At 32.8% G+C, this 21582-nt stretch overlaps 1 protein-coding gene across 1 annotated transcript; it reads left to right on the forward strand.

Annotated features, from left to right (window-relative positions):
- The first annotated feature begins 651 nt into the window (after positions 1 to 651).
- Positions 652 to 2079, forward strand: LOC111921411 (E3 ubiquitin-protein ligase ATL4). Its single transcript, XM_023916991.3, has one exon. It carries the CDS (start codon positions 801 to 803, stop codon positions 1875 to 1877), a length of 1077 nt encoding a protein of 358 aa, XP_023772759.1. The 5' UTR covers positions 652 to 800; the 3' UTR covers positions 1878 to 2079.
- Positions 2080 to 21582: the final 19503 nt, after the last annotated feature.

Raw genomic sequence — 21582 nt, forward strand, 5'->3', positions numbered from 1 at the left:
AATTAAGAATAACAATACACAAATGAAGACGATCGATAATTAAAAAAATTTAATTAACATACTATATGAATTGTACATGATATTATGTTTGCGCTTGATCAAATCTACTATGAATGAGAGATTTCTCGGTCTCTCGTCAATGTTTTCACCGACGGATGCCACACCTCCCGATGGCAAAGCGGTGAAGAATGTAGATGTGTGTGTATGTGTGGTGTGTTTGAGAGAGACAAATGGAGAGAAAGAGAAATAAAGTCTGTGAGCAAAAAAGAGAAAATGACGTTTTATTAATTAATTAAAATGATTATTAGGATATTATATATTTTAAGCCCAATATACGCCTCTCATCGTTTTTAAAAAGTCTAATATAACATTAAAATAATTGATATTTACAATTATGCCACTTTTGATCTAAACCGTTAACAGTGTTGATTTAACGTTCCATCTTTAGTTCTCTGGTTCTCGGGAAACTATAAGTTCTCAAATGATCATTCCTCTCTCTCTCTCTCTCTCTCTATATATATATATATATATATATATATATATATATATATATATATATATATATATATATATATATATATATATTCTACCAAAACCCTTAAATCCAACACAAATACCCAACCAAACCAAATCAATAGTCATGTGCATGTCACGTGAGAGTCAAGAGCACCAAAAAACCTGAATGCATTTATATCATCACACATTCACTGGTGCGGCCTTCTTAACTTCCGCCAAATATACATTCATACGTCACCACCTGTTTTCTCTCTCTCCCTCTCTCAAATAGTATCTATCTATTAATGGCCACCTCCACCTCCACCTCTCCTCCACCGCTCCTCACCACCGCCGGAACCACCGACCCGGCTATTTCTCAACTTTACAACAATGGCGGTGTTGCGTCAAATGATTACGTATCACAGCAACAACAGCCACACTCCGCTTATGTATCCACCTCATCTACATCTTCGTCAATTATCATTGTCATAATTGTTATTGCTTCCGCCATCATCATCTCCGCCTCTATTTATCTTCTCCTTCGCTTTATCTCACGCCGCTGCAGCAGTTCGGTGAGCTCGTTTTCCACTTCAGAGAACGTCGTTTCTGATAATAGGAATGAAAATGAAGCTCATCATCACGTGATCTGTTTTGATAACGAAGGAGTCGAGTCGCTTCCGCTATTTACCTTTTCTTCGCTTACTGGAAATATCGCCGGCGGAGATTGTGCTGTTTGTTTGTCGAAATTTGAGGCGGTTGATCAGCTTCGTCTTCTTCCGTTGTGTTGTCACGCTTTTCACGTGGAATGCATTGATGCTTGGCTCAAATCGAACCAAACATGTCCGCTTTGCCGGTCTACAGTTAATCCAACCGAAGCTGATGTACTGAGCAAGGTACTCTCCGTTTCCGGCAGAACCGGTACTCCCGGCGGCGGAGGGAATAGAAACAATAGTTTTCGAATTGAGATCGGGAGTATTAGCCGTCGACAAACGCCGTCTGATTCCGGTCGGAGGTCATACTCAATCGGCTCATACGAATACATTCTCGACGACGGATATGAGGTTCCGGTAGAATCAACACACCGAAGAGAGATTTCCGATTGTACCTCCGTCGATAAGGACTCCACCACACCGGAGCCGCCAGGAGATAACTTAATGTCAGAAATTGCCGCTAGCGGCGGAAGTGGACGGCTCAATTGGTTGCGTGATTACGTCGATCGAGTCTCCGTTTCCATCTCTTCTCGATCTCACTCGTTTCGTGGCTCCGGCAGGTTTTTCACCGGAAGCAGTAGGCGGAGCGAAATGGTCGACGACTTCGATGCTACGCATAACAGGGTCGGAGAAGAAATCAGCGAGCTTTTCCGGTGGCTTTCGGGGGTATAATTGTAAATTACCTAAACGGGTAGAGTCAATATTAATACTCTTTAAAATTTTCTTCTTTTTTTCTCTTTTTACCGAAACTCCGTCTTTTTCTATTACCACTCCACTAATCATTCTTGGCAGAGTGGATAGCAAAAGGCGAGATTTGAATATAATTTTTGGGAATATTTATATGAATTTAATAACAGTATTGTTTAATTTTATAGTTTATTAAAATAGTTAAATTTGATAAAATAAAAAAAGTTATGATATCTTAATTACATTTGACCTTAAATTTAATTAAGACCAACATTTATTGGGTAGAAATTATTGTTGAACTTTCATAATTTTGCCAAAAATTTGGTTACCTAATCTAAAATTAGATTGTGGATAATCTTTTGGATTATTTATATATTGGTATTAGTATAAACTCACTTAAATATCTGTCTAGTGATATATTTTCCATAAAACTTTGATACGAATTAAAATGTTCACACTATAATTCATAAGTTTATTACATAATCATTAAAAACAACACTTTATTTTTTATAAAGTGTTTTTATTGTCTTTTTTACATCAACAATTGTTTATTTTCTTTTCCTTAGTCTTGTAATGTTTTTCTATATAACCAAACAATTACTTTTCATACAATTGTAATTGTAGTATTGTTTTTTTTTTTTTTTAAATTAGTATTAAAAGTTCGTTTATAACTAAATGATATGGTTAAAAATATAAAATTGTAATAAAAAGAAATGAAAGTATAATATTATAATGAATTAGAAGAAATTAAAGTATAATATTATAATGAGTTTATATCACATATGATTATACTACTCATTTACCATTTTTGATCATGAAGACTTTTTAAGGAACTAGTTTGCCCCTTAGATGTTTTGTAGTTGTTTTACCATTTTAGGCTTATTATATTTGTTCATTTCAAAAGTTCGGTTTATCCCACACGAGGCTTTATTAGAAGAAAGTCAGAAGAACATCCTTTGCTATTGCTTTGTCCCTTCATTTTCATTGATTTGGAAATAAGTAAATGGTCATTTATAACATAAACCCTACTATAATAAATAAGTAAATGAAAATATATGCTAGGGTTAAGGATGTGATATGGACACACAAATGAAAAATAAGGACACTATGTTACTAAGGTTCATACGATCAAAATAATCGGTTTAATCAACGGATGAATTATAATGAGATTTTTATCAGATATATAGAAAATACAACCGACACTCATAGTTTCTGTTTATAGTCACAACGGTACTGGGACATTTATACTGATAAAAATTTGACATATAATTACTTGTTGGCGAGGGCCCACATGCCTAAGACATCGTCGTCATCTGCCTAGTATGACATAACAAGTGTAATAATATAAGTTTAACTCCTTCAAACGAGCATTCTGTACATTCTGTTCTCGTCTGCATAATATAATCTTATGCTAAAGCACTATAAATTATACCTTAGTTGTATTAGAGTTGCTACCGCAATCATCTTTTGAAAAACAACACCACAATCTACAGGTCAACAATCTATAAATATTTATTACAACTAATCTCTTTTAGAATTTATATATTTTATTTGAAATTACATTGTTATTTCATAAGCTTAATCTTATTCAAAATCGAAAGTTTTGTTTGATATAACTTTATTAGATTTTATAGAGATAATTGATCATTATTATATAATTAAGTAAAACAATATTTATAATAAAGTGTAGAAATTGGTTTGATGGTTTTTCATTTTATTTATTTGATTAATCCATAAAAGGGTTTACCTTTTGAAAGATAATAAATAAATAAATAAAACATTTTGGTAGGATTTGAATGTATTTTCCGTTTATGTTTGTAGTAATTTTTATTTTAACATATTTTTTGTGATTTTATTTTATTAAATTTAGATTTTATTATTATTATGTACCAAATGCTCTACACATATCACCTCATTTATTCATTCCTTTCCAAATGACATTTTCTCGTTTCTTTTCTTCTAGGACTAAACACTCTCAACTCCCTTTGATCTAGGTGTCCATCAAACGATACACGTCCCCCCCCCCCCCCCCCCCCCCCCCCCCCCCCTCCCTACACATACACACACATGTTTTAGTGATTACAACCTACTCATCGCCAATGTACTATATCCCTTCACTCCTAATATAATAAATAACACACACAGCCCTTCCCTTCCTTAGTTTCTTTATTTCAAAGTTTTTTTTTGGTATTTGTAGGGATAAATATGTTCCCACCATCACTTCTATATCTCAGACTAGAAACATCACCATTTCCCACTAATTTGAACAATAAAAAAATCTAAATGGTTGTTCGATCGACAAACAATTATAGATGAGTTTGGGAATATCGAAGGATGCATGCACGATAACATCATCTATGCAACTCTCTTAAAGGCGGTTGTTGTAAGCATGGTGTTATAGTATTTTGGTATGCCTATTTTAAGGTCATTGTAAGTATTTCTCTAGATGTGTATGTATGTTTGCTTCATGATCCGAAAACAAACCGAAGCAACCATCATATAAGATAGTTTAATATGGTAACATGGATCATCTTAGAATAGATTTTCAAAATCATTTATATAATATTTTGTAAAAAATATCCTAAAACATCCAAAGCATCAACTAGCATAATTAGGTTGTCAAAAGGATTTTACTAGGGATTAGCAATTCATAAAATTGAATAAATAATAACATTATCAATACTATATCCAACATTACATGATCTTATAAAATGTCCACACTAACTCCCCCGTCTCCAAAATTCAAACAACAATACCTTTACTAACAACAAATATCAGTATGGTGTATTATATTTTGAAATCCAGATAAATATTACCATAATTCAACATCTTAGATTATATATATATATATATATATATATATATATATATATATATATATATATATATATATATATATATATATATATATATATATATATATATATATATAGCTAAGATTACTATTATGCCCCCTGCATAATTTATTAATTGTTTAATTATTTCTAAAATCTAATTGGACTACCTCTCAAATTTTCCGGTTAAATGTAATTTAGTGATTTTTTTGGAAAATCAGTCACAAATCTGTTGGAAATCTGTCACAAATCCATCACTAGTAGGTCGACAATTCATCACAAAGTCTGATAATTATGAATTTAATATGAATTCGTCGGTTTAGTGAGGATTTTGTGACAGAAACTTCCTTCGCAAACGTTTTTTTCTAGTAGTACAACCCCCTAAAAAATTTATGCAACCTTTGATTTTTCTTTTTGGATCTGCCACTGATATATATATATATATATCAAAGTTTTAAATAACGTTAGGCCTGACTTATCGGCAATGTCAAGCCTCAAACTTTATCAAGTTGTGACGATCCACGTCAAGCATAAGGACTGAGTTAAGCCGTAATTTTTTATATGATTAGTAATTCTATAAATGTTTTCTGAGCCTATATGTTGCGATAATCATATTTGGTAATGATGTGATCGAATATATTGAAATGTTATATTATTGGCCTATTTAATCTGTCTACATCGATTTACAACGATGGTCGGTGACGTTTTTTTCTCGGTTGTCACAATATATATATATATAATTTTCTTATTTTCTTATAAATTCAAATTTTCAAATATTATAACTTTTATATTTATTTATTTTTTTTAAAATTAACTTATGTAATAGATGAGTCTCATAACTAGTATATATATATATATATATATATATATATATATATATATATATATATATATATATATATATATATATAAAATAGAGACATATTTTAATGGACCATATATATTTAAACTCCGGCTACAACTTAAATTTTTCTAATTTATGTAGACCTAGTATTTACATCTTAAGAATTTTGAATTATGATTATTAAAAACTAACGACTAATAACTTTTTATTTTACTCTTATTTATATACTTTATAACTTATGTTACTTGTATATAAGTAATTTTTCTTATAAAAAATATTCATTTGTTTAGAAATTTATGATTCAAATATAAAGATTTTAAAAAAATTAAGTTGTTGAATGTTGGGATATATATATATATATATATATATATATATATATATATATATATATATATATATATATATACTTTTTATGTGATTTTGTAAGTATTTAATAAGTTTTTTATTAAATAGATGTTATAAAAAATGTTTTAGTGTTTTTTATTAATTTTTTTATAAAAAATGTGATTTTGTAAGTATTTAAGTTATTAGAAGTTGTCATGTTTATTTTTTAGTAATTTTTTTATTAGTTATATTTATAGATCATCATACTTTTGATATATATAATTTATATAATTTTAAACGGTCTATAAAATTATCCATTAATTGTATACTGATGGGTTTTGGTCATAAGACATCCTATGTGCTCATACAAACCCTAATGCTTGGATCTAGGTTTCTCTATTGTACATGCTTTGAATCCAAGACTATAAACCCTAATTCTAGCATATGGAAATCAGAATTCACATGTAATTAGGTTTAAGAACATACCTTGATTGTTATATAGCAATAACAATCCAATTCCTCCTTGAATTGACCTTGGAAAGCTGAGAGTCACAAGTGTCACTCTTCTAATGGCTTACAAACACCATAAGCAAGTGGAGAAGGTATAAAGAGAGAGGAGGGAGGTTAGAATTCGTCTCTAAGACTTCTTGGGAAGGGATACACGAATTCATGACCCTAGGGGTGTTTATATAGGTGTAGAGATAGGGTTTCAGTCATTATCCTTATCTAGTTGCTTATCCACCAAGCAACCAATAAGATAATCCTTGAATTATCATACTCGAATTCTAAGGCTCTTTATCCTTAAATTCGTTCAACCTATCAATAAGATAACCCTTACCTTATTTTGTAACTATCACATAATTACAAATCAGTTCCTCTAGTTTAATTAATTACATTTGATCACAAAACTAATTCTTAATTAATTATTGACCAATATTAATTAAACAAATATGATTTCTCCTTTAATATATTATTCTTATAACATATTAATAAATCATATTATCCTCTCTCTCTATATATTTCTCCAATCAAGTTGCTTTGGTGAAGGCAACCCAAAAGGACCATGCACCATCGGATCAAGTACATACCAAAATAGTTATGGACTTAGACACTAATCCAACAGTCTCCCACTTGGATAAGTCTAATAACTATTCTGCGTATGACTTCGGATCCTGATCTGCAATCGTAGCTTTCCAAAACCGCTGTCAACTCTAATCATATCAGATACGCGTGTCCTTAGATAAGGTTTCATATATTCCTCCATTCTAGATATCATATGAGATATGATTTCAAATCATTCTCTTTGTACTATATCTCGATTCCCGATTTATGACGACTGACTAATTGAACAAATCAAATTAGCCCTAGCCCGGCCGAGCATTTACGTATGTCATCACTAAACCATCGAGGGGCCCAAAGATATCGCTTTTATCCCACTTTGGATAAAAGGAACGGATAAACTTTGATACAATGCTTGCTTGCACTCACGCATCGAATCACACACAACAATATGTTTTATAACACTAAGTTACTGGTGCGTTTACATATTATCAATGTGCAACCGATTTGCAAGATACAACTCACACATCTCGGTTTCAAGAATATAAGATGTTATCGTCTCACCAATCACTCATGATACAATCCATGGAGTGATCCAAGTGAGCGTGGGTCTAATCCAATGCTCAAATCACATTCATAAGTACTCATGAATGTTGCAGCAAACATTTGCTTATGTCTAATACTCTTTAGACAATCCACACACCAATTCACGACAGCCCTCATTCATATCTACTTCCAACATATGAACGACTGTGGCCCGTTTGAATAATTCGATTATTCTTAATAAACTCAATTATTCTGGAAGTCAAAACATGCAAATGTGAAACACAAGAATAATACTAATCCCATATGGCCTCAACCCTTTGAGCATAAATAAAACACCTTTTATTTATCACCATATTGATTACTCATTATTTGTAGTTTCGGGTAATCAACTTCTTACTTGAATTACAACACTTGTCCCATGCTCCTAGCATACACACAATGTTTACCTATGGTTCTTACTTTGTGAAATAGATCATATTGAACACATTTCCAATCATTCTCATTTCACAATTCCAAATCCTTTTTCCATAAGTTAAAGAATATCAAATTCTTGCTATTTATAGAATATGCTAGATTCTAACATTCTATGCAACTTATCCTTTCGTAATGTCACTGCACCAAAGTCACATAGACTATTGCCAATGATATTACAAAGTCCTCTATTGGGGATTGTTACAAGACAATTCCATAGACGTGATGTCTCTCACTCAAAGTACATTCTTTGAACATCCTTTTGCTTAGAAGTTTCTAATCTAGTCATAGATTTCTCAATATTCAATTCCCAATATGTACACACTTCCATATGTTCCATATGACAACTCATTCTTAATAGAATCTTATCTATTCGTAATGATGTCGATACGGTCCATCCAATATGGAAACATTTCCATATTTTCCAATACTATACTTCCAACTACTCACAAGCGACCAATCCTCGTCGAACTTTGGGTTGTCCTTTGATAGTTGTTTAATTATTTTAGTCAAAACCGATTCTAGTCCCTTTTCCCTCTAAATGCGCTCGACATTTGGAAAATTTTATAATGGTCAAACATTAAAGCATTTGCAATCGATCCTATACCCGAAGCGTATGTGACACGACGCATAATGTTTTATTTGCTATGTTCTCAAAATTCGAATTGTGAAGAGGGATGCCGTAATCATAATCGAAATTTTAAGAACACACTTTGTACCTTTGACTAAATTTTTATTAACATTTCTCAATCTAAACCTTTAGATTTGAAATGAAGCATAATATTCTCTCCCTTAATTATAGCAAAACAACCTTTCAACTCTTACAACTTTGCAAAGTATGACTCTTGTTTTCTATAATTAATATTGCTAACCTTGCAATATTTTCCTTAATAATCATACAATCATAACATTTATGCTCCCACTATCATGATGATTATTGTAAAACATAACACTTATGCTCCCACTAGCTTCGACATGTATTCATAAACATCTCAACTTCTAGAAAGACAATACTTATTGAATTTCTTAAGTTCATGTTTCTAATATTTAGTGCTTTGATAATCTTTTATCAAGGCTTTTTTTTTGAACTTATACACCTTTGCCTTCGATAGTTCATATGTGTGTCTAAACACTTAAGACTTGTTGCCAAACCTCACAATTCAAATTATGGAAAGGGATACCGTAACCATAATTGAATTCGAGAATGCAATTTTACAATCACTATCTTCTTAAGTCTTTCTTAGTGAAAGCATTTCCTCACAATCATTTTCATGAAGGAGGAAATCTTATGACACTTAGATTTAAACGGTGTATTTGTTCCTATCCATGTGAATTTGTTAAAACCAAAGTTTACGACAAATTCAAACTCATATGGATCGAACTTTCTTAATCTCGATTTCTTGCCTTATGGTAGCACAGCTTCCCACCATGTCTTCCAAGTAGTTAAGCAACTCACCTTTTCTTATCAATGTACTTTCCATTGATCAAGGTCCTTGCCTTTTTTGCATTCAAATGAGAACTCATAGGATTCACATGCATAATTAACTCGATTGGATTGGCACAGAAACAAAATAATGTCAACACAATAGGTTGTAAACCTCAACTCGTGTGCTAGTGATGATCAATAAGGTTTATTTGATTTGTTCTTGAAACCTTTCAAGACCATTAAGACTCCCACTGACTCCTTGACATATAAGATTCTCTTGTCAACAACCATTTCTTGACAAACAAATATTCAAGAGTTAGTGTAGCTTTTATCAAACACTTCATAAATTGGTCCTAGTTGGTCTTTGTCTTATCCAAGACATCACAACTTTCCACATTTGATGAATGTTATAAACCTTCTTAATAGTTATCACTCATTGTCACAATCTTAACTTTAAGACTTGTCATTGGAACGAAGTATGATTGACTTTTTGATTTAACCATTTCTTCAATTCTTGATTCCTCTTCTTAAACATACAATTGTACTTAGAGGATTAATTGAAATATGGTTCTTAATCATTAAGTGATGGGTTTTGGTCATAAGACATCCTATGTGCTCAAACAAACCCTAAAGCTTGGATCTAGGTTTCTCTATTGTACATACTTTGAATCCAAGACTTGAACCCTAATTCTAGCATATGGAAATCAGAATTCATATGTAAATAGGTTTAAGAACATACCTTGATTGTTATATAGCAATAACAATCCAATTCCTCCTTGAATTGACCTTGGAAAGCAGAGAGTCACAAGTGTCACTCCTCTAATGGCTTACAAACACCATAAGCAAGTGGAGAAGGTATATAGAGAGAGGAGAGAGGTTAGAATTCGTATTTGGGACTTCTTGGGAAGGGATACCCGAATTCATAACCCTAGGGGTGTTTATATAGGTGTAGAGATAGGGTTTCAGTCATTATCCTTATCTAGTTGATTATCCATTAAGCAACCAATAAGATAATCCTTGAATCCTTATCATACTTGAATTCTAAGGCTTTCCAACCTTAAATTCGTTCACCATACTCATAAGATAATCCTTACCTTATTTTGTAACTATCACATAATTACAAATCAGCCCTTCTGGTTTAATTAATTACACTTGATCACAAAATTAATTCTTAATTAATTATTGACCAATATTAATTAAACAAATATGATTTCTCCTTTAATATATTATTCTTATAACATATTAATAAATCATAATAACCTCTCTTTCTATTTATTTCTCCAATCAAGTTGCTTTGGTGAAGGCAACCCAAAAGGACCATGCACCATCGGGTCAAGTACATACCAAAATAGTTATGGACTTAGACACTAATCCAACAGTCTCCCACTTGGATAAGTCTAATAACTATTCTGCGTATGACTTCGGATCTCGATCTGCAATCGTAGCTTTCCAAATCCGCTGTCAACTCTGATCATATCAAATACGCGTGTCCTTAGATAAGGGATCATATATTCCTCCATTCTAGATATCATATGAGATATGATTTCTAATCATTCTCTTTGTACTACTTCTCGATTTCTGATTAATGACGACTGACTAATTGCACAAATCAAATTAGCCCTAGCCCGGCCGAGCATTTACGTTTGTCATCACTAAACCATCGAGGGGCCCAAAGATATCGCTTTTATCCTACTTTGGATAAAAGGAACGGATAAACTTTGATACAATGCTTGCTTGTACTCACGCACCGAATCACACACAACAATATGTTTTATAACACCAAGTTACTGGTGCATTTACATATTATCAATGTGTAACCGATTTGCAAGATACAACTCACACATCTCGGTTTCAAGAATATAAGATGTTATCGTCTCACCAATCACTCGTGATACAATCCATGGAGTGATCCAAGTGAGCGTGGGTCTAATCCAATGCTCAAATCACATTCATAAGCACTCATGAACGTTGCAGCAAACATTTGCTTATGTCTAATACTCTTTTAGACAATCCACACACCAATTCACGACAGTCTTCATTCATATCTACTTCCAACATATGAACGACTGTGGCCCGTTTGAATAATTCGATTATTCTTAATAAACTCAATTATTCTGGAAGTCAAAACATGCAAATGTGAAACACAAGAATAATACTAATCCCATATGGCCTCAAACCATTGAGTATAAATAAAACACCTTTTATTTATCACCATATTGATTACTCATTATTTGTAGTTTCGGGTAATCAACTTCTCACTTGAATTCCAACACTTGTCTCATGCTCCTAGCATGCACACAATGTTTACCTATGGTTCTTACTTTGTGAAATAGATCACATTGAACACATTTCCAATCATTCTCATTTCACAACTCCAAATCCTTTTTCATAAGTAAAAGAATATCAAATTCTTGCTACTTATAGAATATGCTAGATTCTAACATTCTATGCAACTATCCTTTCGTAATGTCACTGCACCAAAGTCATGATATTACAAAGTCTTCTATCGGAGATTGTTACAATACAATTCCATAGATGTGATGTCTCTCACTCAAAGTACTTTCTTTGAACATCCTTTTGCATAGAAGTTTCTAATCTAGTCATAGATTTCTCAATATTCAATTCCCAATATGGACACACTTCCATATGTTCCATATGACAACTCATTCTTAATAGAATCTTATCTATTCATAATGATGTCGATATGGTCCATCCAATATGGAAACATTTCCATATTTTCCAATACTATACTTCCAACTACTCACAAGCGACCAATCCTCGTTGAACTTGGATTATCCTTTGATAGTTGTTTAATTGTTTTAGTCAAAACCAATTCTTGTCCCTTTTCCCTCTAAATGTGCTCGACATTTGGAAAATTTTAGAATGGTCAAACATTAAAGCATTTGCAATCGATCCTTTACCCGAAGCGTATGGGACACAACGCATAATGTTTTATTTGCTATGTTCTCAAAATTCGAATTGTGAAAAGGGATGCCGTAATCATAATCGAAATTTTAAGAACACACTATGAACCTTTGACTAAATTTATTAACATTTCTCAACCTAATCCTTTAGATTTGAAATGAAGCATAATATTCTCTCCCTTAATTATAGCAAAACAATTCTTCAACTATTGCGACTTTGCAAAGTATGACTCTTGTTTTCTATAATTAATATTGCTAACCTTGCAATACTTTCCTTAATAATCTTACAATCATAACTTTTATGCTCCCACTATCTTGATGATTATTATAAAAACATAACACTTATGCTCCCACTAGCTTCGACATGTATTCATAAACATCTTAACTTTCAGAAAACAATGCTTATTGAATTTCTTAAGTTCATGTTTCTAATACTTAGTGCTTTGATAATCTTTTATCAAGGATTCTTTATACACCTTTGCCTTCGATAGTTCATATGTGTGTCTAAACAATTAAGACTAATTGCCAAACCTCACAATTCAAATTATGGAAAGGGATGTCGTAACCATAATTGAATTCGAGAATGCAATTTTACAATCACTATCTTCTTAAAATCTTTCTTAGTGAAAGCATTTCCTCACAATCATTTTCATGAAGGAGGAAATCTTATGACACTTAGATTTTAAACGGTGTATGTGTTCCTATCCATGTGAATTTGTTAAAACCAAAGTTTATGACAAATTCAAACTCATATGGACCGACCTTTCTTAATCTTGATTTCTTTCCTTATGGTAGCACAGTTGCCCACCATGTCTTCCAAGTAGTTAAGCGGCTCACCTTTTCTTATCAATGTACCTTTCATTGATTAAGGTGCTTTGCCTTTTATGCGTTCAAAATGAGAACTCATAGAACTCACATGCATAATTAACTCGATTGGATTGGCACATAATCAAGATAATGTCAACACGACAGGTTGTAAACCTCAACTCGTGTGCTAGTGATGATCGATAAGGTTTATTTGATTTGTTCTTGAAACCTTTCAAGACCATTAAGACTCCCACTGACTCCTTGACATATAAGATTCTCTTGTCAAAACATTTCTTGACAAACAAATATTCAAGAGTTAGTGCAGCTTTTATCAAAACTCTTCATAAATTGGTCCTAGTTGGTCTTTGTCTTATCTAAGACATCACAACTTACCACATTTAATGAAAGTTATAAACCTTCTTAATACCTTTCACTCAATGTCACAATCTTAACTTTAAGACTTGTTATTGGAACGAAGTATGATTGACTTATTGATTTAACCATTTCTTCAATTCTTGATTCCTCTTCTTAGACATACAATTGTACTAAGACTCACTTAGAAGATCAATTGAGATATGGTTCTTAATCATTAAGACCTATCATAAAGCATAAAAGCTACTCTCCCTTCTTCTTAGAATGGAAAAACTTTTATCTTTCTGCCTACTTGATTCTTCTTATTCGTTCTACTATTGATCTAAACCCTTTAATCAATTTAGAATTACACTTAATCTTGTAAGTATAATCATATTTACTAAGCCTTTAGTAAATCATGACGAATATCTTTGTTATTCTTATGGTGAACTTGATCAACACACTACTTTGTGTACTTGATCTCCTAGTCCTTCACTTGACACTTTGTCAACGAATTGGTCTAATTTCCAAATATGAATTTCTCATTCATCATGCAACCAAGTTGCATGATTCCAAATTTCTGTCCGATTGAAACTTTGGGCGATGAGAAACTCTCCCTATTTGGTAAATTCTTGACATTTCCATAAATAACATAAACAAGAATCATATCCATTCGTTGTAGAAATATTCAAACATCGATTTTCATAATGATTTCATTGTAAGGAAATAAACAATTAAATAAATAAGTCAAACAAAATTTATTTTATTTATAAAAGCAGCGGAAAAATTTGTCCTTACAATGCAAAATCCATTGAAAACTATGTATTTCAAAAGAAAATTTCTAACAACTCTATCATAACTTTCAAAATCTAATCTTCAAGTCCATGCGATCGAGATCCATCTCTTGTGATTAGATTCATCTTGCTCTCTTATCAAGCTTCCTTTCTTTTCACCGACCCTACAAAACACTCAAATGTAATCTTATTACATCATGTATCAAGAATCAATGAGTAGGAACTTAATGGAGTTAGATAGTGGAATTTTACCTAAAGCGCAGTCATACCTTTGACTCTCCCATCTCTTAGATCTCTTAGGTAATTAGGGCAACTTCGTCTCCAATGCCCCTTCTCTTGGCAATAAAAGCAAATTGACTCTTTTGGAACAACACATGGAACTACTTCAGACATCGCCTTTCTCTTATGATCAAACTTTTTGATTATTGCATGTATTTCATTGCCATTGTCTATATCCATAGAGGTCTTGAAGGCAGATTCACCAATCAACTTTGCTTTTCTATTGCGCCAAACCATTGCTGATTCGGTAGCAATAAGCATATAGGTGAGATCTATAAGGGTCACGTTGTGGTTCGTCATATAGTACTCTCTTACGAACTCACTATATGAGTTGGGAAGTGACTGAAGAACCCAATCAACAGCCATCTCTTCACTAACAACGGATCCCATCATTCTTAGTCTATCAATGCGCGACTTCATCCCTAGGACGTGTGCACACACCGACTTTCCTTCTTTATGTTTACTTGCCAAAAGGGCTTGAGTGATATTGAACCTTTCAATTTTACAATCTTGTGGGTTAGGGAGAATAATTGGAGGAGGAGGAGGAAGTGAAGCATGATTTCTTGATCCTTGATCAAATCGTGGAATATCATCTTCATGTGGAATGCTTGTTCCACGGGATTTGGGAATACCATAGTTGTCGAACTTTGACATCTACAAAACGGGAGAAAACGAATTCAAGTTAGTTGATTGATTGAGTCCTTGGTAGATCACCCAAATGAAATTCCAAGGCTAGGACCCAACACAATACGCTACAACCTAGAAAAGGGATGCCGTAATCTAGTTGCAGAATATTTGAAGGTAAGTGAATGACGATTCACTAATTTCCACCATGAAAAAAAAAACGAAAAAGAAATTTAAGTTTTAAATCTATGAAAACTCCTAGATCCTTTGAGATACATTGAACTTTCAATGGCATGTTTATATCTCGATATGCCCCTCTTGTTTGTGACTGGGATGCCGAGGATCACAAAGCGGGTGTGAATAACCATGCAAACTTACATGGTGCCCTCACATGTTACAGTCACCTATTCGATGTGCCGGTAAACCACACACGCTCCACCGAACTATGACAAACATTGAGTCACCCTTTGCTACCTTTGCTTAGACCCATTTAGTGTGCCGGTAAACCACACACGCTCCACTAACGTCTTCGCAAGGGCACAAAGTGTAATTTCATGGAATTGCATCTATTCACTTTTGCCTAAGTAACTAAGATTGGGAATTTTGAAAACATTTAGTTACTTTTATAATTCATTATACTTATAATGGAAGGTTTCGTCCTATCCTACCCGTTCGGCTAACGACCCTCCACTAGTCAAGAGTGCGGTGGGTAAGAGTGGATACCCATTCAATCGCCATTTTATAGGCAATTTCCTTAAACACCCCTTATAGACCAGCTTCGTGAATGAGGCCTACTAACGGTAAGACTGACTTTTACTCATACATATATATATATAATGTTAGACCTTTAATGTTATATATAGTATAGGGTGTATTTTACACTTTTAAAATATTTGGTGGTTCAATTTAACAATTATACTTTTAATTCACTTAAATTGTAAACCTAAATTTTTATGGATTTATTAAACCTCTTTTAATTATACACCTTAATTAATCAATAAAACCATAAGGGTGTGATTTGAACTTTTTCAAAACTATACTAGAGTTTTAGAATTTAACATTCCTAATTAAACTTTTAATCATCTTTTAAATTCCAAAACTTGAGGGCAAGTTTTGAAACATTTCAACACATTAGGGTTTAGAATTTAAATATGCATCAAAATTAAACTATTTAATCAAAATTTAAATTCCAAAACTTGAGGGCAAGTTTAGAAACCTTTTTCAAAACATTAGTGTTTTAACTATTTAAATTTCAAAACTACAAAACTTTTGGGGTTCAAATTTAAACTATAAAACCTAAAGGGCCATATATGAAACTTTTCACAACAACAAGGATCAAATAACAAATAATTCAAATTAACATTTAATCACATAATTATCCATATTTGACGATTTCTTGCAAAATAATTTATCAATTTTCTTAAAATAATTAATCAATTATCTTATAAGGAAACAATTATCCTATTAATTAATAAATATCTTCAATTAGATTAAAATTATAGTCAAATATATCATATAATCGGATTAATATTAATCTAACATGATAAGGTAATTATCCCAATGCAAAAACAGCAAGAAATCCCGAGATAAGCACTGTCTGACGCACCGACTCGCCGAGTCACCCTCTGGAACTCGCCGAGTAGGGCTGACTCGCCGAGTCCAAGAGTGACTCGCCGAGTCAGGTCGAACAGTGAGGCCAAAACACGATTTTCAGTTACATCAAGCATCAATACAATAGAAACCAATCATGTCTCTGATACCACTGATGGGTTTTGGTCATAAGACATCCTATGTGCTCAAACAAACCCTAAAGCTTGGATCTAGGTTTCTCTATTGTACATACTTTGAATCCAAGACTTGAACCCTAATTCTAGCATATGGAAATCAGAATTCATATGTAAATAGGTTTAAGAACATACCTTGATTGTTATATAGCAATAACAATCCAATTCCTCCTTGAATTGACCTTGGAAAGCAGAGAGTCACAAGTGTCACTCCTCTAATGGCTTACAAACACCATAAGCAAGTGGAGAAGGTATATAGAGAGAGGAGAGAGGTTAGAATTCGTATTTGGGACTTCTTGGGAAGGGATACCCGAATTCATAACCCTAGGGGTGTTTATATAGGTGTAGAGATAGGGTTTCAGTCATTATCCTTATCTAGTTGATTATCCATTAAGCAACCAATAAGATAATCCTTGAATCCTTATCATACTTGAATTCTAAGGCTTTCCAACCTTAAATTCGTTCACCATACTCATAAGATAATCCTTACCTTATTTTGTAACTATCACATAATTACAAATCAGCCCTTCTGGTTTAATTAATTACACTTGATCACAAAATTAATTCTTAATTAATTATTGACCAATATTAATTAAACAAATATGATTTCTCCTTTAATATATTATTCTTATAACATATTAATAAATCATAATAACCTCTCTTTCTATTTATTTCTCCAATCAAGTTGCTTTGGTGAAGGCAACCCAAAAGGACCATGCACCATCGGGTCAAGTACATACCAAAATAGTTATGGACTTAGACACTAATCCAACATTAAGACCTATCATAAAGCATAAAAGCTACTCTCCCTTCTTCTTAGAATGGAGAAACTTTTATCTTTCTGCCTACTTGATTCTTGTTATTCGTTTTGCTATTGATCTAAACCCTTTAATCAATTCAGAATTACACCTAATCTTGTAAGTATAATCATATTTACTAAACCTTTAGTAAATCATGACGAATATCTTTGTTACTCTTATGGTGGACTTGATCAACACGCAACTTTGTGTATTCAATCTCCAAGTCCTTTACTTGACACTTTATCAACGAATTAGTCTAATTTTCAAATATGAAATTTCTCATTCATCGTGCAACCAAGATGCATGATTCCAAGTTTATGTCCAATTGAAACTTGGGCGATGAGAAACTCTCCCTATTTGGTAAATTCTCGACTTTCCATAACATAATAAGAACCAAATCCATTATTGCTAATAATAGAAACATTTTAACATCAATTTTTCATACACGCCATTGTAAGGATAAATAAATAAAATTTAAAATCAAAATTTATTTTATTGCGGAAAAATTTGTCCTTACAATGCAACTCATTGAAAAACTTATGCTAATACATCTTTCTTAGCAATCTAATTCTAACTCTAAGTAGTAGCTCAAGAATCTAATCTTCGAGAAACGCGATCGAAATCCATTCCTTCACGGTTGGATTCTACTCACTTCTTCCCTTAAGCTTCCTTTCTTTTCTTCGATCCTACAAAACATCAATTGTAATCTTATCACATTATGTATTCAGAATCTAGAATGAAGCTTAAAAGAGTTAGTCAATGGATTTTACCTAAATTAGAGCCATACGTTTCGACTCTCCCATCTCTTAGATCTCTTAGGTAAATGGGGCTGCTTCGTCTCCAATGCCCTTTCTCTTGGCAATAAAAGCAAATTGACTCTTTTGGAGCATGACATAGAACTACTTTAGACATTGCCTTTCTCTTATGATCAAAATTTTCGATCATAGCATGTCTTTTGTTATCATTGTCTACATCCATAGAGGTCTTGAAGGCAGATTCACCAATCAACTTTGCTTTTCTATTGTGCCACACCATTGCTGATTCAGCAGCAATAAGCATATAGGTGAGATCTATAAGGGCCACATTGTGGTTCATCATATAGTACTCTCTTACGAACTCACTATACGAGTTAGGAAGTGACTGAAGAACCCAATCAACAGCCATTTCCTCACAGACAACGGATCCCAACATTCTTAACCTATCAATGTGTGACTTCATCCCTAGGACGTGTGCACACACTGACTTTCCTTCTTTATGTTTACTTGCCAAACGGGTTTGAGTTATCTTGAACTTTTCAAGCCTTTGAACTTGTGGGTTAGGGAGAATAATTTGAGGATGTGGAGGAAGTGAAGTATGATCTCTTGTTCCTTGATCGAATCTTAGAATATCATCTTCATGTGGAATGCTTGTTCCACGGGATTTGGGAAGACCATAGTTGTCAAACTTTGACATCTACGAAACGGGAGAAAAATGAATTCAAGTTAGTTGATAGATTGAGTCCTTAGCAAGTCACCCAAATGAGATACTAAGGCTAGGACCCAACACAATAGGCTACAACCTAGAAAAGGGATGCCGTAATCTAGTTGCAGAATATTTGAAGGTAAGTGAATGACGATTCACTAATTTCCACCATGAAAAACGAAAAAGAAATTTAAGTTTTAAATCTATGAAAACTCCTAGATCCTTTGAGATACATTGAACTTTCAATGGCATGTTTATATCTCGATATGCCCCTCTTGTTTGTGACTGGGATGCCGAGGATCACAAAGCGGGTGTGAATAACCATGCAAACTACATGGTGCCCTCACACGTTACAGTCACCTATTCGATGTGCCGGTAAACCACACACGCTCCACCGAACTATGACAAACATTGAGTCACCCTTTGCTACCTTTGCTTAGAACCATTTAGTGTGCCGGTTAGCCACACACGCTCCACTAACGTCTTCGCAAGGGCACAAAGTGTAATTTCATGGAATTGCATCAACTCACTTTTGCCTAAGTAACTAAGATTGGGAATTTTATGAAAACATTTAGTTAGTTTTATACTTTATTATACTTATAATGGAAGGTTTCGTTCTATCCTACCCGTTCAGCTAATGACCCTCCACTAGTCAAGAGTGCGGTGGGTAAGAGTGGATACCCATTCAATCGCCATTTTATAGGCAATTTCCTTAAACACCCCTTATAGACCAGCTTCGTGAATGAGGCCTACTAACGGTAAGACTGACTTTTACTCATACATATATATAATGTTAGACTTTTAATGTTATATATATAGTATAGGGTGTATTTTAACACTTTTAAAATACTATGTGGTCTAATTTAACAATTATACTTTTAATTCAATTAAATTGTAAACCTAAACTTTTATGGATTTATTAAATCTCTATTAATTATACACCTTAATTAATTAATAAACCATAAGGGTGTGATTTGAACTTTTTCAAAACTATACTAGTTTTAGAATTTAACATTCCTAATTAAACTTTTAATCAACTTTTAAATTCCAAAACTTGAGGGCAAATTTTTGAAACATTTCAACACATTAGGGTTTAGAATTTAAATATACATCAAAATTAAACCATTCAATCAAAATTTAAATTCCAAAACATGAGGGCAAGTTTTGAAACCTTTTTCAAAACATTAGGGTTTTAACTATTTAAATTTCAAAACAACAAAACTTTTGGGTTCAAATTTAAACTATAAAACCTAAAGGGCAAAATATGAAACTTTTCCTAACAACAAGGATCAAATAACAAATAATTCAAAATTAACAATTAATTACATAATTATCCATATTTGATTTATTTAATGATTTCTTGCAAAACAATTTATCAATTTAGTCAAAATAATTAATCAATTATCTTATAAGGAAACAATTATCTTATTAATTGATAAATATCTTTATTTAGATCAAAAATATAATCAAATATATCATATAATCGGATTAATATTGATCTAACATGATAAGGAAACTATCCCAATGCAAAAACAGCAAGAAAACCCGAGAAAACCTCCATCTGACGACTCGACTCGTCGAGTCAGGCATTGGACTCGTTGAGTCTGCATGGACTTGGCGAGTTCAGCCATGGACTCGGCGAGTCTAGCTTCCAAAACTCAAAAAACCAATTTTTCAGTTATGTAATGCATCAATACAATTGAAACTAGTCTAGGCTCTGATACCACTGATGGGTTTTGGTCATAAGACATCCTATGTGCTCATACAAACCCTAATGCTTGGATCTAGGTTTCTCTATTGTACATGCTTTGAATCCAAGACTATAAACCCTAATTCTAGCATATGGAAATCAGAATTCACATGTAATTAGGTTTAAGAACATACCTTGATTGTTATATAGCAATAACAATCCAATTCCTCCTTGAATTGACCTTGGAAAGCTGAGAGTCACAAGTGTCACTCCTCTAATGGCTTACAAACACCATAAGCAAGTGGAGAAGGTATAAAGAGAGAGGAGGGAGGTTAGAATTCGTCTCTCGGACTTCTTGGGAAGGGATACACGAATTCATGACCCTAGGGGTGTTTATATAGGTGTAGAGATAGGGTTTCAGTCATTATCCTTATCTAGTTGCTTATCCACCAAGCAACCAATAAGATAATCCTTGAATCCTTATCATACTCGAATTCTAAGGCTCTTTATCCTTAAATTCGTCCAACCTATCAATAAGATAACCCTTACCTTATTTTGTAACTATCACATAATTACAAATCAGCCCTTCTAGTTTAATTAATTACATTTGATCACAAAACTAATTCTTAATTAATTATTGATCAATATTAATTAAACAAATATGATTTCTCC

This window comes from Lactuca sativa, chromosome 1, assembly GCF_002870075.4.
Source record: "Lactuca sativa cultivar Salinas chromosome 1, Lsat_Salinas_v11, whole genome shotgun sequence".
Classification (NCBI taxonomy): domain Eukaryota; kingdom Viridiplantae; phylum Streptophyta; class Magnoliopsida; order Asterales; family Asteraceae; genus Lactuca; species Lactuca sativa.